This window comes from Engystomops pustulosus, chromosome 4 (genome assembly GCF_040894005.1).
Source record: "Engystomops pustulosus chromosome 4, aEngPut4.maternal, whole genome shotgun sequence".
NCBI lineage: Eukaryota > Metazoa > Chordata > Amphibia > Anura > Leptodactylidae > Engystomops > Engystomops pustulosus.
In genome coordinates this window covers 4,480,124-4,501,433 of record NC_092414.1, presented here as the reverse complement: position 1 = coordinate 4,501,433, position 21,310 = coordinate 4,480,124, and the positions used below count along the sequence as shown (strand labels likewise).

The 21,310-nt window shown below is 49.2% G+C and overlaps 1 protein-coding gene across 2 annotated transcripts in view; it reads left to right on the top strand.

Annotated features, from left to right (window-relative positions):
• The first annotated feature begins 6,438 nt into the window (after window positions 1–6,438).
• Window positions 6,439–21,310, top strand: part of LOC140125915 (serine protease FAM111A-like) — a 30,330-nt gene continuing 15,458 nt past the window's right edge. For both annotated transcript variants that reach the window (XM_072144822.1, XM_072144821.1), the window contains exons 1-3: window positions 6,439–6,494; window positions 14,906–14,947; window positions 15,031–15,114. In XM_072144822.1, the coding sequence (XP_072000923.1) occupies window positions 14,921–14,947; window positions 15,031–15,114 (111 nt within the window). In that variant the 5' untranslated portion in view covers window positions 6,439–6,494; window positions 14,906–14,920. The remainder of the gene's footprint in view (window positions 6,495–14,905; window positions 14,948–15,030; window positions 15,115–21,310) is intronic.

Genomic DNA, 21,310 nt, shown 5'->3' with positions numbered 1-21,310 from the left:
CCAATCTGGGGTCAGCAACAGGGGTCTAGGCAGATGGGAACGGGAACACAGGCACACGGGACACATGGGAACAGGAACGCAGGATACACGGGAACATACAGGAACGCAGGATACACGGGAACATACAGGAACGCAGGATACACGGGAACGCAGGAATATCGCTGGGGAGCTTTCTCTAAGGTGTAGCCACAAAGATCCGGCAGGGTGTGATAAAAGAGGCAGGTTCAAAAATCCTTCCTGGGAAAATGGCCTGCGCCAGTGGTGCACTGGCCCTTTAAATTTCCTGAAGCCGGACACGGGGACGCGTCCGCACGGAGCGAGGATGGGAATTGCGACTTGTGATATGGGTTGCGGGAGCACCCGTGACAGTACCCCCGCCGCTTAGGCCTCCCCCTCCTCTGCAGAGAGAATGCCAGAAGCGGGAAACAAACTGAACTCCCTGATCAGAGACGATGTGTTGAGGAAGACCATGTAGCCGGAAGATTTGTTGAAAGAAGAGGCTGGCAAGATGTGGAGCAGACGGCAGACTTGGAAGAGGGACAAAAAGAGGGACCCAGATGATGACGGTATTGCCAGAGGAGGATGTAAAGTCCGTGACAAAGTCCATAGCCACGTGTGACCATGGGCAATTGTGTATTGGCAACGGAAGCAAGGGACCAGCTGGTTTCAGACGGTGTAGATTGCAAGAGCAAAAAGTTTTGGAGTTATGTGCGGGTGCGCTACAGACCGAATGAGGAGGTAAAGGGTATACAATGCTTAAATGGTATACAATAAATAGAAAATGGATGGAATGAGATAAATTATGTGTATTTTTATTTGATACAGCAGTAAAAGAAATCCAATGGTAATGGTTACGCGTTTCGGGAAACACTCCCTTCGTCAGACCATAACTAAAACCTATAATAGGAATATACAATAAAAAGGTTAAAATAAATTAAAATAAAATATTTGTAGGATGATGATCGGCAAACATAAAGTATGAGTAGTAAAGGATGAAGTATACTTGATAGTACTGAAGAGATAGCATGTACAGGGAGTAGTGTGATAGGACTTATTGGAGATGCAGCAGATAAAACTTTGCAGAAAGTAATGCAGCAGAGCCAAAAAGTGATGAGTAGATCAAGAGAATGTATTAAGTGGCCAATCTCATGAGAGACATGCAGAGAAAAATAATATAATGTTAATGGATAGCTCCAAAGCGGTGTTGGTAGTACTGGAAATATGTACTTACATGAAGTTTGGATCGGCAAGGAGAGGTGCTGCTGATTAGCTGGGAGCTAGTGGACCGATTGTATTTATTGCGCTCGAGGACGCCGGCGCATGCGCGGTCACGACGGAAAACTGGCGCATGCGCAGTAAGGAATAGCCAGTAGCGATGTGAATGGATATCTTGTAGAGTAGGAAAGAGATATATAAGAGATATATTTATAAGTATGCGCCTGAATGTGGGCAGTGAGGAGAAGAGCATGATGTAGCAGATAGCGGTGATAGAAAATATTTATAGAGGATAATACAAAAAATGCATGAAGAATAATCAAATGATAAAATACATAAATAACAGCACTTAGATGACAGGCTGAATCATAAAAGGTATATATACATCCAAGTGAAACCAAAAGAAATATACAATGTCGATATTAGATGGAAATTAAGGTATACAGTAAAAGTAGATATGTTATGTTTAATCAATTATTAATGAATGTATTAACAAAGGTAGGAGAGGTCAAAAAATGTTTTCTAGGCTTTCATTTAGACCGGCTGGAGCCAAAGTCTGGAGCTTGTAGATCCAGTACATTTCACGTTTGGTAAGATGGTTATACCTCTGGGGAGTGGACAGGGAAATGTATTCAATCGGGGTGATGTTGAAGTCCCTATAATTACGTTGATGGTGGTGAGCAGCATGTCTAGATACACTGTGCAAAAGGAAGCCGTTACAGATATTACTTCTATGTTTATTTAAACGCTCTCTAAGTGGTTGGATAGTTCGACCAATATATTGTAGTTTGCAACTGCACTCGATTAGATAAATGACGTAATTAGAGCTACAATTCAAGAAATTGTTAATCTGAAAAGTCTCGCCAGTGTTGTTAGATCTAAATGTTGTTTGTCTGTGACTAATTGTTTCGCAGCATTTGCATAACTTATGGCCACACCTATAACTACCCAACATTTTGGGAAAGAAGGAGGAAGAAGTGGTGTTCTGTTTGGTGGTGCGTAGACGACTAGGGGCCAGTATATTTTTCAGGGTGCGCAGCCTTCTAAAAGTGATCTTAGGATTGTTTGGCAGGATGCTTTTGACGTGGGGATCATGGAGGAGTAAGCCCCAGTGTTTCTTGATACGAAAATGTTTTCTTAATACGAAAACATTTTTCAAAACTGTAGATAGCAACAGCTACCTTGATTTTACCAGCAATCACTACTAAAAATGGAAAACAAACATCCCATATGGTCAATACAAACGAATAAGACGTAACTGTACCACAAATAAAGATTTTGAGGAACAAAGCAAAATTCTGAGTGACAGGTTCAAGGCAAAAGGCTATCCTCCCCCCTTAATCTCATCAGCACTTACCAAGGCTGGTACCCTGAGCCAAACAGATTGCCTTAAGATGAGAGATAAAACAACCGACAACCCCAACAACGATGTCAATTTCATCACCACCTTCTCAGATGACGGGGCAGCAATTAGGGGAGTGCTCAAGAAACACTGGGGCTTACTCCTCCATGATCCCCACGTCAAAAGCATCCTGCCAAACAATCCTAAGATCACTTTTAGAAGGCCGCGCACCCTGAAAAATATACTGGCCCCTAGTCGTCTACGCACCACCAAACAGAACACCACTTCTTCCTCCTTCTTTCCCAAAATGTTGGGTAGTTATAGGTGTGGCCATAAGTTATGCAAATGCTGCGAAACAATTAGTCACAGACAAACAACATTTAGATCTAACAACTCTGGCGAGACTTTTCAGATTAACAATTTCTTGAATTGTAGCTCTAATTACGTCATTTATCTAATCGAGTGCAGTTGCAAACTACAATATATTGGTCGAACTATCCAACCACTTAGAGAGCGTTTAAATAAACATAGAAGTAATATCTGTAACGGCTTCCTTTTGCACAGTGTATCTAGACATGCTGCTCACCACCATCAACGTAATTATAGGGACTTCAACATCACCCCGATTGAATACATTTCCCTGTCCACTCCCCAGAGGTATAACCATCTTACCAAACGTGAAATGTACTGGATCTACAAGCTCCAGACTTTGGCTCCAGCCGGTCTAAATGAAAGCCTAGAAAACATTTTTTGACCTCTCCTACCTTTGTTAATACATTCATTAATAATTGATTAAACATAACATATCTACTTTTACTGTATACCTTAATTTCCATCTAATATCGACATTGTATATTTCTTTTGGTTTCACTTGGATGTATATATACCTTTTATGATTCAGCCTGTCATCTAAGTGCTGTTATTTATGTATTTTATCATTTGATTATTCTTCATGCATTTTTTGTATTATCCTCTATAAATATTTTCTATCACCGCTATCTGCTACATCATGCTCTTCTCCTCACTGCCCACATTCAGGCGCATACTTATAAATATATCTCTTATATATCTCTTTCCTACTCTACAAGATATCCATTCACATCGCTACTGGCTATTCCTTACTGCGCATGCGCCAGTTTTCCGTCGTGACCGCGCATGCGCCGGCGTCCTCGAGCGCAATAAATACAATCGGTCCACTAGCTCCCAGCTAATCAGCAGCACCTCTCCTTGCCGATCCAAACTTCATGTAAGTACATATTTCCAGTACTACCAACACCGCTTTGGAGCTATCCATTAACATTATATTATTTTTCTCTGCATGTCTCTCATGAGATTGGCCACTTAATACATTCTCTTGATCTACTCATCACTTTTTGGCTCTGCTGCATTACTTTCTGCAAAGTTTTATCTGCTGCATCTCCAATAAGTCCTATCACACTACTCCCTGTACATGCTATCTCTTCAGTACTATCAAGTATACTTCATCCTTTACTACTCATACTTTATGTTTGCCGATCATCATCCTACAAATATTTTATTTTAATTTATTTTAACCTTTTTATTGTATATTCCTATTATAGGTTTTAGTTATGGTCTGACGAAGGGAGTGTTTCCCGAAACGCGTAACCATTACCATTGGATTTCTTTTACTGCTGTATCAAATAAAAATACACATAATTTATCTCATTCCATCCATTTTCTATTTATTGTATACCATTTAAGCATTGTATACCCTTTACCTCCTCATTCGGTCTGTAGCGCACCCGCACATAACTCCAAAACTTTTTGCTCTTGCAATCTACACATTATTATGGTTTCCATTGGATACCGGTCCTTGGAGTTAGTGGGAGCTGCTCAAGACACCAATATTGGAGACCTGACTAAGGAGTGGATACATTTATTTCCATCCTTCCCTACTGCACTTTTACAAGTGCTCAACAGGTGAGCACATTCTATACTTACCTTTTTCAACTTCTCCGACGATATCACGCGAGGCGCCGTCCTCCTTGTTGTCCTTTTTGTTCTCCTATTTTGGTTTCAGACGGGAAGGCTTATTACAGGCACAGGAGGTGCAGTATCCCACAAAGTCCCGAACATCCTTGACCAAGTCAGGCCACCAGTATTAGCTGGAGATGGGGGCCACGAAGCGTGGCACCCCAGGGTGCCCAGCCAGGCATGAAACAAAATCCTTTTCCGCCGAGCAGGTTGGACATGCATATTGCCCGGGGGAAGCTGCCGTAGATCCACTGGAGCGGCAGCAACCAACTGTTCCGGCAAGATGATATGCTGAGGAATCCGCTCTTCTCCAACGACATCTGAGGCACGGAAAAGGGCATCCGCCTTGATATTCTTCTCCGCAGGTCGGAAGTGGATCAACAGGTTGAAGCGGGAGAAGAAGAGTGACCAACAGGTTTGCCTGAATTAAGACGTTGAGCTGTCTGGAGGTACGAAAGGTTCTTATGATCTGCGTCCCTATAGAGTAATTCTTCTCTGCGGGAAAAAAGGTTTTTTATAAAAGAAGCCGCATGTGAGCGTTCGGCGCCTAGGCCCCATCTGGGTGAGCACCGCCCCTGCACCTACAGAAGATGCATCCAACTCCAGAATAAAAGGCTTCTCCGTATCGGTTCTAGAGAGAACAGGAGCCGTGGCAAAGGCGGACTTTAACTTTGTAAAGGCTTCTTCATCCGCCAAAGGCCAGAGCCGTGTCACTGAATATCGCTGGGGAGCTTTATCTAAGGCGTAGGCGCAAAGATCCGGCAGGGTGTGATGGGAGAGGCAGGTTTAAATAGCCTTCTGGGAAAATGGCCAGCGCCAATAAATGGTGCGCTGGCCCTTTAAATTTTCTGAAGCCAGGGTGCGCCCTAGAACACAGTGATGTGCACTGGCGGGAATCAGGAGCAAGGTCAGGTGAGTGGTGCTGGCGATGCGCTCGCAGGCGGTGAGGGACACGGGTGAGCCTGCGACCCGCAATATGGGTCGCGGGAGCACCGATGACAGTTCTGGTGCTGTATTTCTGCACAGAGCTCAGTTCTGGTGCTGTATTTCTGCACAGAGCTCAGTTCTGGTGCTGTATTTCTGCACAGAGCTCAGTTCTGGTGCTGTATTTCTGCACAGGGCTCAGTTCTGGTGCTGTATTTCTGTACAGGGCTCAGTTCTGGTCCTTTATTTCTGTACAGAGCTCAGGTCTGGTCCTGTATTTCTGTACAGAGCTCAGTTCTGGTGCTGTATTTCTGTACAGAGCTCAGTTCTGGTGCTGTATTTCTGCACAGGGCTCAGTTCTGGTGCTGTATTTCTGCACAGGGCTCAGTTCTGGTGCTGTATTTCTGCACAGGGCTCAGTTCTGGTGCTGTATTTCTGTACAGAGCTCAGGTCTGGTCCTGTATTTCTGTACAGAGCTCAGTTCTGGTGCTGTATTTCTGTACAGAGCTCAGTTCTGGTGCTGTATTTCTGTACAGAGCTCAGTTCTGGTGCTGTATTTCTGTACAGAGCTCAGTTCTGGTGCTGTATTTCTGTAGAGAGCTCAGTTCTGGTGCTGTATTTCTGTAGAGAGCTCAGTTCTGGTCCTGTATTTCTGTATTGCGCTATACACTGTACATATAAAATGAAAGAAGGAAACATTGAATTTACTAACTTGCGCAGGTACATCTGAAAGAACTGTATTTAATATTTCATTTAAGGGGGGGGGGTTATGTTATAAGTAATTTAGGGGGCATTATAGCCCGTTGAGATTTGCCTCGTAGAGTTAATTAGCTAAAACCTGTGAATATGGGAGAAATGATAGAGAAATACTTCTGGAATAATCCCTGGTGTCATCGGTGATTCATCCAATCCCAATGCAAGTCTCTGCTCAATCTGGAATTCCCGCGCTTTTGTTACTTTCAGTTTCTATAAATAAGAGTCGAGAGACGGAGCGGCTCCTCACTGTACAGAGGGACAGGTAAGAGGACTCCTCACTGTACAGAGGGACAGGTAAGAGGACTCCTCACTGTACAGAGGGACAGGTAAGAGGACTCCAAGAGGTGTAAGACAGGTAAGAGGACTCCTCACTGTACAGAGGGACGGGTAAGAGGACTCCAAGAGGTGTAAGACAGGTAAGAGGACTCCTCACTGTACAGAGGGACAGGTAAGAGGTCTCCATACTGCGGAGGTGTAAGACAGGTAAGAGGACTCCATACTGCGGAGGTGTAAGACAGGTAAGAGGACTCCATACTGCGGAGGTGTAAGACAGGTAAGAGGACTCCATACTGCGGAGGTGTAAGACAGGTAAGAGGACTCCATACTGCGGAGGTGTAAGACAGGTAAGAGGACTCCATACTGCAGAGGTGTAAGACAGGTAAGAGGACTCCATACTGCGGAGGTGTAAGACAGGTAAGAGGACTCCTCACTGTACAGAGGGACGGGTAAGAGGACTCCAAGAGGTATAAGACAGGTAAGAGGTGTGTATGGCGGGTGCCAGACGAGTATAGGATGGGGAGGGAGAAGACATGAGGATATCACTGACTCCGGATACTCTCAGCTCCATTGTGGATAATATTGTGATACAAATAGACTGCACACAGGAGGATGTGACATCCCGTGGTATAATAAGTGACAGCCAGCGAGGGGTTACTAAGAGACTACACACAGGAGGATGTGACATCACATGTATAATAAGTGACAGCCAGCGAGGGGTTACTAAGAGACTACACACAGGAGGATAAGACATCACGTGGTATAATAAGTGACAGCCAGCGAGGGGTTACTGACCTGCACAGGTGAGCAGATACCTGGACACAGGTATGGATATTGGTCCAGATTTACCAAAGCCGGTTTTCTGTTGGACTTTGCTCATTCTTTTTAGTGCAATCTGTTTGTAGATGTACCCCCTGCACACAGTACACCCCCTGCACACAGTACACCCCCTGCACACAGTACACCCCCTGCACACAGTACACCCACTGCACGTAGTACACCCCCTGCACGTAGTACACCCCCTGCACACAGTACACCCCCTGCACACAGTACACCCCCTGCACACAGTACACCCCCTGCACACAGTACACCCCCTGCACACAGTACACCCCCTGCACACAGTACACCCCCTGCACACAGTACACCCCCTGCACACAGTACACCCCCTGCACACAGTACACCCCCTGCACACAGTACACCCCCTGCACACAGTACACCCACTGCACGTAGTACACCCACTGCACGTAGTACACCCACTGCACGTAGTACACCCACTGCACGTAGTACACCCCCTGCACACAGTACACCCCCTGCACACAGTACACCCCCTGCACACAGTACACCCCCTGCACACAGTACACACCCTGCACATAGTACACCCCCTGCACATAGTACACACTGCACATAGTACACCCACTGCACGTAGTACACCCCCTGCACGTAGTACACCCCCTGCACACAGTACACCCCCTGCACACAGTACACCCCCTGCACACAGTACACCCCCTGCACACAGTACACCCCCTGCACACAGTACACCCCCTGCACACAGTACACCCCCTGCACACAGTACACCCCCTGCACACAGTACACCCCCTGCACACAGTACACCCCCTGCACACAGTACACGCCCCCTGCACATAGTACACGCCCCCTGCACATAGTACACGCCCCCTGCACATAGTACACCCCCTGCACATAGTACACCCCCTGCACATAGCACACACCCTGCACATAGCACACACCCTGCACATAGCACACACCCTGCACATAGTACACACCCTGCACATAGTACACCCCCCTGCACATAGTACACCCCCCTGCACATAGTACACCCCCCTGCACATAGTACACCCCCCTGCACATAGTACACCCCCCTGCACATAGTACACCCCCGTGCACATAGTACACACCCTGCACATAGTACACCCCCCTGCACATAGTACACCCCCCTGCACATAGTACACACACTGCACACAGTACACACACTGCACACAGTACACCCCCTGCACACAGTACACCCCTGCACACAGTACACCCTCTGCACACAGTACACCCCCTGCACACAGTACACCCCCTGCACACAGTACACCCCCTGCACACAGTACACCCCCTGCACACAGTACACCCTGCACACAGTACACCCTGCACATAGTACACCCCCTGCACACAGTACACCCCCTGCACACAGTACACCCCCCTGCACACAGTACACCCCCCTGCACATAGTACACCCCCTGCACATAGTACACACACTGCACATAGTAACACAGGACCCCTGCACATAGTACACCCCCTGCACATAGCACACACTGCACATAGTACACACTGCACATAGTACACCCCCTGCACACAGTACACACTGCACATAGTACACCCCCCTGCACATAGTACACCCCCCTGCACATAGTACACCCCCCTGCACATAGTACACCCCCCTGCACATAGTACACACACTGCACACAGTACACCCCCTGCACACAGTACACCCCCTGCACACAGTACACCCCCTGCACACAGTACACCCCCTGCACACAGTACACCCCCTGCACATAGTACACCCCCTGCACATAGTACACACCCCCTGCACATAGTACACCCCCTGCACACAGTACACCCCCTGCACACAGTACACCCCCTGCACATAGTACACCCCCTGCACACAGTACACCCCCTGCACACAGTACACCCCCTGCACACAGTACACCCCCTGCACATAGTACACCCCCTGCACATAGTACACAGTACACACTGCACCTAGTACACAGTACACACTGCACCTAGTACACAGTACACCCCCTGCACACAGTACACCCCCTGCACATAGTACACCCCCTGCACATAGTACACAGTACACACTGCACCTAGTACACAGTACACCCCCTGCACATAGTACACAGTACACCCCCTGCACACAGTACACACTGCACCTAGTACACAGTACACCCCCTGCACACAGTACACCCCCTGCTCATACTATACACTGCACATAGTATACTCCCTGCATATAGTACACCCCCTGCACACAGTACACCCCCTGCACACAGTACACCCCCTGCACACAGTACACACTGCACCTAGTACACAGTACACACTGCACCTAGTACACAGTACACCCCCTGCACATAGTACACCCCCTGCTCATACTATACACTGCACATAGTATACTCCCTGCATATAGTACACCCCCTGCACAAAGTACACCCCCTGCACACAGTACACACTGCACCTAGTACACAGTACACCCCCTGCACATAGTACACCCCCTGCACACAGTACAACCCCTGCACACAGTACACCCCCTGCACACAGTACACCCCCTGCACACAGTACACACTGCACCTAGTACACAGTACACACTGCACCTAGTACACAGTACACCCCCTGCACACAGTACACCCCCTGCACACAGTACACCCTGCACCTAGTACACACCCCCTGCACACAGTACACCCCCTGCACACAGTACACCCCCTGCACACAGTACACACACTGCACCCAGTACACACACTGCACCTAGTACACAGTACACCCCCTGCACACAGTACACACACTGCACACAGTACACACACTGCACACAGTACACCCCCTGCACATAGTACACCCCCTGCACATAGTACACCCTGCACACAGTACACACCCCCTGCACATAGTACACAGGACCCTGCACATAGTACACACCCTGCACATAGTACACCCTGCACACAGTACACACACAGCACACAGTACACACTGCACATAGTACACCCTGCACACAGTACACACTGCACATAGTACACACACACCCTGAACACAGTACACCCCCTGCACACAGTACACACTGCACATAGTACACCCTGCACACAGTACACACTGCACATAGTACACACACACCCTGAACACAGTACACCCCCTGCACACAGTACACACTGCACATAGTACACCCTGCACACAGTACACCCTGCCCACAGTACACACTGCACACAGTACACCCCCTGCACACAGTACACCCCCTGCACACAGTACACCCCCTGCACACAGTACACCCACTGCACATAGTACACACCCTGCACATAGTACACCCCCTGCACACAGTACACACACTGCACCTAGTACACAGTACACCCCCTGCACACAGTACCCCCCTGCACACAGTACACACACTGCACACAGTACACCCCCTGCACATAGTACACACTGCACCTAGTACACAGTACACCCCCTGCACACAGTACACACACTGCACACAGTACACACACTGCACACAGTACACCCCCTGCACACAGTACACCCCCTGCACAGTACACACACTGCACACAGTACCCCCCCTGCACACAGTACACCCCCTGCACACAGTACACCCTGCACACAGTACACCCTGCACACAGTACACACCCCCTGCACATAGTACACCCCCTGCACATAGTACACCCTGCACACAGTGCACCTAGTACACAGTACCCCCCCTGCACACAGTACACCCCCTGCACACAGTACACCCCCTGCACACAGTACACCCCCTGCACATAGTACACACCCTGCACATAGTACACAGTGCACACCGCACATAGTACACACCCTGCCCATAGTACACCCCCTGCACACAGTACACACTGCACACCCTGCACACAGTACACCCTGCACACAGTACACCCTGCACACAGTACACCCTGCAAGAAGTACACACTGCACATAGTACACACTGCACATAGTACACCCTGCACACAGTACACACTGCACATAGTACACACTGCACACCCTGCACACAGTACACCCTGAACACAGTACACCCCCTGCACACAGTACACCCTGCACATAGTACACCCTGCACACAGTACACACTGCACATAGTACACCCTGCACACAGTACACACTGCACATAGTACACACTGCACACCCTGCACACAGTACACCCTGCACACAGTACACCCTGCACACAGTGCACACCGCACATAGTACACACCCTGCACACAGTACACCCCCTGCCCATAGTACACCCCCTGCACACAGTACACACTGCACACAGTACACCCCCTGCACACAGTACACCCTGCAATAAGTACACACTGCACATAGTACACACACACCCTGAACACAGTACACCCCCTGCACACAGTACACACTGCACATAGTACACCCTGCACACAGTACACACTGCACATAGTACACACACACCCTGAACACAGTACACCCCCTGCACACAGTACACACTGCACATAGTACACCCTGCACACAGTACACACTGCACATAGTACACACACACCCTGAACACAGTACACCCCCTGCACACAGTACACACTGCACATAGTACACCCTGCACACAGTACACCCTGCCCACAGTACACACTGCACACAGTACACCCCCTGCACACAGTACACCCCCTGCACACAGTACACCCCCTGCACACAGTACACCCACTGCACATAGTACACACCCTGCACATAGTACACACCCTGCACACAGTACACACCCTGCACATAGTACACACTGCACACAGTACACGCCCTGCACATAGTACACACCCTGCACACAGTACACACTGCACACAGTACACCCCCTGCACATAGTACACCCCCTGCACATAGTACACCCCCTGCACATAGTACACCCTGCACATAGTACACCCTGCACATAGCACACCCCCTGCACATAGTACACACCCTGCACATAGTACACACCCTGCACATAGTACACACCCTGCACATAGTACACACACTGCACTGTTTTTAGCACATGTGGACCTAATTCTGCCTTATTAAATCTGCACTGAGCGCAATTGTGAGGGGCATTTTGGATGATTAGAGAGACGTGACTTATTAGGAGTTGAAGACTCAGGGGGGATTTATCAATGGATAAATCTAGAGGTTTTGTGCCAAAAAACCTGTCTAAAATGCCTTTCACCACATTTATCAACGTTTTTAGACCTTTTTCTTGGTACTTTTCCGACTTGTCCGACTAAGGGGCGTGGCCACTGGAATCTAGGCGTGGTCTAGGAAAAGGGGCGTGGTATGTAGGGGAATCATCTGTTTACCCAAAATTTAGGTGCACAGCTCAGACCAACTAAAAGTAGGTGTAAAGTAGGAAGCGACAATCTTGTGCTGCACCAGAGTTCATTGTCACATGATTAATCTGGCGAAGCAAAAGGCCAACGTTAACCAGGGTGAGCACAATATGGGTGACCCTACTAGGGGACTGTAAGTATCAAATATCCCTAACCTAGGAAAAGGCCACGGCAGAGTCAATATAGAGATACACTCACTGGCCACTTTATTAGGTCCACCATGCTAGTAACGGGTTGGACCCCCTTTTGCCTTCAGAACTGCCTCAATTCTTCGTGGCATAGATTCAACAAGATGCTGGAAGCTCCTCAGAGATTTTGCTCCATATTGACATGATGGCATCACACAGTTGCCGCAGATTTGTCGGCTGCACATCCATGATGCCAATCTCCCGTTCCACCACATCCCAAAGATGCTCTATTGGATTGAGATCTGGTGACTGTGGAGCCATTTGTGTCCAGTGACCTCATTGTCATGTTCAAGAAACCAGTGTGAGATGATTCCAGCTTTATGACATGGCGCATTATCCTGCTGAAAGTAGCCATCAGATGTTACAGGGTACATTGTGCTCATAAAGGGATGGACATGGGCAGCAACAATACCATGATACCACCACCAGCAGCCTGAGCCGCTGATACAAGGCAGGATGGATCCATGACACCACCACCAGCAGCCTGAGCCGCTGATACAAGGCAGGATGGATCCATGACACCACCAGCACCAGCCTGAGCCGCTGATACAAGGCAGGATGGATCCATGACACCACCACCACCAGCCTGAGCCGCTGATACAAGGCAGGATGGATCCATGACACCAGCACCACCAGCCTGACCCGCTGATACAAGGCAGGATGGATCCATGACACCACCACCAGCAGCCTGAGCCGCTGATACAAGGCAGGATGGATCCATGACACCACCAGCACCAGCCTGAGCCGCTGATACAAGGCAGGATGGATCCATGACACCACCACCACCAGCCTGAGCCGCTGATACAAGGCAGGATGGATCCATGACACCAGCACCACCAGCCTGACCCGCTGATACAAGGCAGGATGGATCCATGGCACCAGCACCACCAGCCTGACCCGCTGATACAAGGCAGGATGGATCCATGACACCAGCACCACCAGCCTGAGCCGCTGATACAAGGCAGGATGGATCCATGACACCAGCACCACCAGCCTGAGCCGCTGATACAAGGCAGGATGGATCCATGACACCAGCACCACCAGCCTGAGCCGCTGATACAAGGCAGGATGGATCCATGACACCAGCACCACCAGCCTGAGCCGCTGATACAAGGCAGGATGGATCCATGACACCAGCCTGAGCCGCTGATACAAGGCAGGATGGATCCATGACACCACCAGCACCAGCCTGAGCCGCTGATACAAGGCAGGATGGATCCATGACACCACCAGCACCAGCCTGACCCGCTGATACAAGGCAGGATGGATCCATGCTTTCATGTTGTTGACGCCAAATTCTGACCCTACCATCCGAATGTCGCAGCAGAAATCGAGACTCATCAGACCAGGCAACGTTTTTCCAATCTTCTACTGTCCAATTTCGATGAGCTTGTGCAAATTGTAGCCTCAGTTTCCTGTTCTTAGCTGAAAGGAGTGGCACCCGGTGTGGTCTTCTGCTGCTGTAGCCCATCTGCCTCAGAGTTGGACGTACTGTGCGTTCAGAGATGCTCTTCTGCCTACCTTGGTTGTAACGGGTGGCGATTTGAGTCACTGTTGCCTTTCTATCAGCTCGAACCAGTCTGCCCATTCTCCTCTGACCTCTGGCATCAACAAGGCATTTCCGCCCACAGAACTGCCGCTCACTGGATGTTTTTTCTTTTTCGGACCATTCTCTGTAAACCCTAGAGATGGTTGTGCGTGAAAATCCCAGTAGATCAGCAGTTTGTGAAATACTCAGACCAGCCCTTCTGGCACCAACAACCATGCCACGTTCAAAGGCCACAAATCACCTTTCTTCCCCATACTGATGCTCGGGAGAACTGCAGGAGATTGTCTTGACCATGTCTACATGCCTAAATGCACTGAGCTGCCGCCATGTGATTGGCTGATTAGAAATTAAGTGTTAACGAGCAGTTGGACAGGTGTACCTAATAAAGTGGCCGGTGAGTGTATATGGAACCTAAGTCACCGGCCCATCCATAATTACCCGAGGGAACCCCTGATACATTCTCAGCAACATATATAATAATAGATAAATCTTTATATAGCGCCATCATACTCTGCAGCGCTGTACAGATCATGGGGTATATATACAAACAGTATAAGACATTACTATACAAGGATCCCTCCCTCATACAGCGGCTGACACGTGTGTTGTATTCCTGCAGGATAACGGGATCGCCATGGCGGACACCATCAGCAGTGCACAGGTGAGACGCTCCCATCTCTTACATGTTACATGGGATTCATGGCTACATCCAGACTCCTGATTCTCCCATTTATTCTATTACAGGAGCTCGATAAGGAAAACTGTCCGGATCCACTGGAGCAAAACCGAACCAAAGAGACGTCAGTGATGCCACGAAATCCACTACAGGTAAAACACAAAACCTGAGGTCCATAGACCCTGACTGATTCCATGCCACCAGACCTCAGGAGACCCAATTACTGATATTCCTGGTCACAGGACTTTGGGTTAGAGTGAAGGGAACATTCTGAGGTGGGGAAAGATTGACATCCATAACTTTGTACAACCAATTAAGACTATTCTTAGGAGATTTTCAGGATGATGCTATCACCCTGAGCCATGGGGGAAAATGATCTGGAAGATGTTAAGAGGTTTGACAGCATAGTGGTAGTTTATCATTATCAAACACTTTTTATGGAAAATTTGTCAAGGCCTATGGATGATAGAAAGTTGTGGCTCAGGGTGGACCTATTTAGGCACACTCAACTTATAGAATCAGCTAGGATGATGCAAAAACCACTACCTCTAGAATCCAAACCCTAGGTCTATAGACCCTGACTGAGGTGATGGTAGAAACTATTATGACTGGTGGTAGGAAGCAGCATAGGGACCATATCTGCCGTTGTGACCCCAGACCTGTTCCCGTTTACACTCCTCCGCTGCCAGCCCTGGCCTTCTGCTCTGCCTCTGACCCTGAACCTGTGCCGCCTGTCCCCGACCACGAACTTGCCTTCTAACTCTGTACCTCGCCTTGATTGCCACCGCGGACAAAGTCGCACCTGTGGAACGACCTGGTGGTACCACGCCGCAGCAAGTCCAACCCGCTTTGCGGCGTGATGAAAACCGGGTGTCACTTAGATTCCGATCCCTTGCATCATCGTCTGCAGTGGTCCAGGGTGTACACTACCCCTGAACCCTGACAATTAGTATTTTACAATGTTCTTCTCTCCAGAAGAATGCACTGATGCGGTCTGCCCAGACAGACTCTCATCCAGAACTCCGACTTCCAGGCAATACTCCAAAACGGTCTTCTAAAATTCCGCCACTAGGAGCCCGTGTACACCCTACATGGAGCTCCGACCACCACCCAACAGGAAGAGGGCTTCACACCATCTTGCAAACCGGACAAGAATATATCAAGACCTCGTTAAGGTGCACACCATACGAGCACATGAGGTCCCTGTTGTTACCTTCGAGCTCCCCATGTCTCACCACCACACCTGATTTGGATCTGATAAAACGGGCCCTACGGGAATTTATAGTGCGTCATACCCTATCCAAAGCCCCTGCATCCTTGGCGCCTTGCCACACCAACCGTGGAACGATCTCCAACCACACTAAGATAACTTCTGGGAAGAAAACCGATAAGTGGTCCACATCGGAGCGCATCATGGTCAACAATTCAGGAACCCTAAGGAAATCAGATCATCACCCCCAGCGTGTATTACCAGAACAACAGGTCCCGTGTGAACGCGGCTAATCTCCACCACCTCAGGAAGGACCACAACAAATCCCTGATTCCTCGCCAAAAGAACTCTACGCCATGTATCCCCAAATTCCATCGCCCAGGGCGAACTTCTGTTTGTTAAACTGCCCAAAAAAATCTAGGAATGGCCGAGGATCCAAACTGAGGGGCACGCCCACGGTTTAAAACTTGAACCAAAAACAAAAAATAAGCACACACATTGGGGCACATTTACTTACGGTGAACTCCTCCAGACAGGTAAGTGCATTGGTCGACGATAATGCACTCTGTTGCAATTCACTAAGATTGTGCGCCCGATATCCTGCATGTGTCGTTTCCCCACTCAGGTCCGACAGAGTTCACCTTCTTATTCCTGGTGCATGTAAGTGCATTGTCTGTGTACAATGCGCTGTGCGGGGAGTCACTAAGATCGTGCGCCCGATATCCTGCATGTGTCACTTCCCCGCTCAGGTCCCTGGAGTTCACCTTCTTCTTCCTGGTGCATGTAAGTGCATTGTCCGTGTATAATGCGCTGTGCAGGGAGTCACTAAGATCCTGCGCCCGATATCCTGCATGTGTCGCTTCCCCGCTCAGGTCCCTGGAGTTCACCTTCTTCTTCCTGGTGCATGTAAGTGCATTGTCCGTGTATAATGCGCTGTGCGGGGAGTCACTAAGATCCTGCGCCTGATATCCTGCATGTGTCACTTCCCCGCTCAGGTCCCCGGAGTTCACCTTCTTCTTCCCGGTGCATGTAAGTGCATTGTCCGTGTATAATGCGCTGTGCGGGGAGTCACTAAGATCCTACACCCGATATCCTGCATGTGTCACTTCCCCGCTCAGGTCCCCCGGAGTTCACCTTCTTCTTCCTGGTGCATGTAAGTGCATTGTCTGTGTATAATGCGCTGTGCGGGGAGTCACTAAGATCCTGCGCCCGATATCCTGCATGTGTCGCTTCCCCGCTCAGGTCCCCGGAGTTCACCTTCTTCTTCCTGGTGCATGTAAGTGCTTGATCTTGCTACACAATTTGAAAGTTAAAACCCCGCGCTCAGTCCGAATCAGTCAGATCTTCCGACGGCACGATTTCGGTTGCATGAAAGACACCGCAGCTGCGCCAAACTCCGATCGCGTGCGACACAATCCCCTGCTAAATACCTGTCACAGCCGTGCAATCCCCAAAAATGACAGAAAATCGGACGGAAGTGCGGCCACGGACCCTTAGTAAATAAGCCTCATTATTGTAACAAATCAGGTCGGATATGCCTTGAAAAGCAGGACAAGCACCAGCGCCAGATATGCATCACATCCGGGCCAGGAAGATCTGCTCTGGCTGCTTCTGTCGCTGCACCAATGTGGAATGAGTGCGTACCATACTCAGTAGGGGAAACTGCCTGAAAACTGATATCGTGTTAAAGGGGACCACTCGGAATGAAGAAGAAAACGATCCCGAGGGAGGGTTAGTTCCAAAAACTGGTGGCTCAAAGAAAAAGGGCACAACTGTCCAGGTGCAGCACATAGCCGAACCCAGGCTCCTCTGTCAAAGGGGTCTGCTTTTAAGCTTCAGATTCTGATCCGCACCAGTTCCCCAATCCTAAATGCCCCAAAAAACGCCAGGCTATAGGAAAGGGGAAAAAGGAGGGCCTCCTGTTGTGACAAGCAGACTGACTGACAGGCTTGAACCAAGGACTTCAGAAGGCTAAAAGAAATTGGGCGACACGACTCCCAGGAAGAACCTTCACACTTCAACCCTTAAGAATTTGCCTATTTATGAAATTCTTTGTTACATCAGACCAACCCTGGAGCTGAAAATAAAAGGCCACCCGTGCCAGGCGACAGTGGGCAATACCGACACCGATACCCCCGAAGACCGGAGAACCCCGAGATAACTATAAGTGACAGACAACCTATAGGAGTTACTTGTAGCCACAGCCTTTCCTTCCACCAAGGACAGCCAAGATACCCAAGCCTTATCATATTGTCGCCATGTACTAGGAGCAAGGGAGGAACGAACCCAGGCCATTAGTTGTGGATCAGGTCCCATAGTAGATGGGGGCACTCCCGGCCCTCAACACTGCTGGTATGCCTGGAAAGCCTGCCAACGAAAACGGGAAAGAGCATCAGCCACAACATTCACAGTTCCCATGAGGTGCTGTTCCTGGATGAAGATGTTAAATTCTAAACATCAGAGTACTAGGTGCCGTAGCAGGGATAAAACTGGAAAGGAAGATGAATACAGTTTATTTATGCAATACACCACGGCCAAGTTACCGCAGAAAAAACAAATGCCCCGATCAGCCAATTCTGAGCCCCACAGCTCAATCGTAACCACGATAGGGAATAGTTCCAGCAATGTCAGGTTGATGACGGCCCAGGAAGGCGCCCAAGGAGCTGCACACCGCTCATTCCCGAACATGGCTCCAAAACCACTGCCGCCAGCTGCATCTGTGAACAAGGCCAAGCTTAAATTACTAAATCTCCGGGGCAAGCCAATACGTACTGCCATTGTAATTCTCCAGAAAACGTTTCCACACCTGCAGATCAGCCCTCACGGAAGCGGTAATACAGATATGCTGCTCTAGCTTCGTGGCCCTAGAGTCACCAGGGAAAGGCAATGCAAGAAAACCAGACCCATGGGCATAATCCTGCAAGCAAAAGCCAACAGACCCAGCAAGGACTGCAACTGACGCAGCGTCACCTTTTTAACGGAACAGCAACCCTCGACAAAATAAAGAAGCCTGTCTAGCTTATCTTGAGGGATGTGAAAAACCATCGCCTCAGAGTCCAACTCGATCTCCAAGAACTTGAGCGCCCTCGTTTTTTTCTGCTGACAACAGCACACTGAATTTTTGCATAAAATACTGGAAGGAAGACAACAAGAAAGTGCATACTGGACTATCTGGTGGGACGACAAACAAAAAGTCATCCAGATAATGGATGACACAATTACAACCTGTCTCATAACGAATCACCCACTCCAGGAAGGTATTGAACAGTTCAAAGTACCTACAAGAGATGGAGCAACCCATCAGGGGACAAGTATCACAGTAAAACAGGCCATTGATACAGCAGCCCAGGAGATGAAAACAATCCGGGTGTACAGGTAAAAGGCAGAAGGCAGACTCCACATCCGACTTGGCCATAAGTGCTCCCTTACCCGCATTCCTCAATAACACCACCACTCTATCAAATGACACGTAGGAAACCAATGACTCCTCCGGGGAGATGCCATCATTTACCGACGCCCCCTAGGTGGGAGAGATGGTGGATCAAGCGGAACCTACCCTGTTGCTTTATGTGGACAACACCCAGGGGGGAAACTCTTGTTGGAAAACGGAGGGGGTGAATGGACGTTCAATTCTCCCCAACGAGACCTCCTTCCCAATTTTTTCCTGCAAGACTTCAGGATGTTCCCTCGCAGAACACAAATTGTCTGCAAAAAAACCATCCCTCTGTAACTTAAAGGGGATTAAAAAAACCTGTAACTAAAACCAAAACACAACGTGGCAGCATCAGCCTTGTGGTAGATGTCGAGCCACAGCCCCTTCGCCCCCACGTTCACCGGGTTCTTTCGATTTATGGGAAGGTTTTGCTGCAAACTTACCCAGCTGTCTATTACACCAGGTATAGGGATGGGAACCTCCACATACTAAGCACTCGTGCTTGTACTTCGAGTCTTAAAAACCTACAACGTCCCTCATTGTAGAGCCAACATGCCCCTGGTCTCTTAACGGCCACTACCCCCTGAGTGGCACTGGCTCTGGGGTAGTGGCCGCCGGCTGAAAGGGGGGCTCTTGTGCAACCATGAGCCGCAACCACACATCCGCCGCTTTGATCCCCCAGCCCATTTCAGGCTAGAGAGCCAAGCACCTGCGGAAATCGTCATCATAACGCCACCACGCTGATCCCCGCGTGACTTATAAGATAAGTAAATCACATCCATATAAATGAACGGCTACAAACAACGCTCCGGATGCTTCTGACCAATAACGCACCCAAAAACTGAAAACACCTGGATCCAATGATTGATCATTTTTTCCACTTTAGGCTTACGATCCTGCAGCTGATCAGACCATAGCCGTATTTCTTTAACAACCGTATACTGATTCACCGGAATCATTGACCATATATCAATATACAAATTACCCCCAATTTTTTCTTTAGTCCTGTTATCTAAATGAACCCCAAGAGGGATAAAAGCACAATAAACCGAGTCTTTTTGCACAACCACTGGAGTGGAGCGGTGGTTGGGACAAGAAGATGCAACAATGAAGGGTGCTGCAGACAATTTCTCTAGCCGGAGGAGCCGCTGGCATCGCAAAAGCTGTTGATTCTGCTGGAGGAGGAACCAAGCCCGCGCTCCTGGATTCGCCATCCACAGCCAAGTCTACCAGACATGGAAGATGCTCCCGATGAACCGTCCAAGGATGGCGGTGATCGCCATCTGGACAACCTGGATCTCCTTGACCTAAGTGGGAACTGGAACTCCTGCTACCGCTCTCGTAATGACACAAAGCAAAGCATGCTTCCCGGGGGGCCAGGAAGAATATGATCTACTGCACCTAGGCCTGGATCTAGCATGCACCCCACCTCCTGACGCAGGCTTTGCAGAAACAGCGACTCCTTCACATTGAGCTATGCCAGGCTGGGAGAGAGAGGCAGCCATAGCCCGGATGGGTCTGGGCTGAGGGAGTGGCCGAAAGTACTGCAAGTGCCGCTAATGCTGGGGTGGTGGGAAGTAAGGACGTGCGTGAGCCTGCTCGAGCCAGCACCTCTGTCGGCATGATCGTACAGCCGATGTGCGCAGCAGCACAACTGCTCCATCGGCAGTACAAGCGCGGCCGTGCCTACCTCTCGACTGCGGGC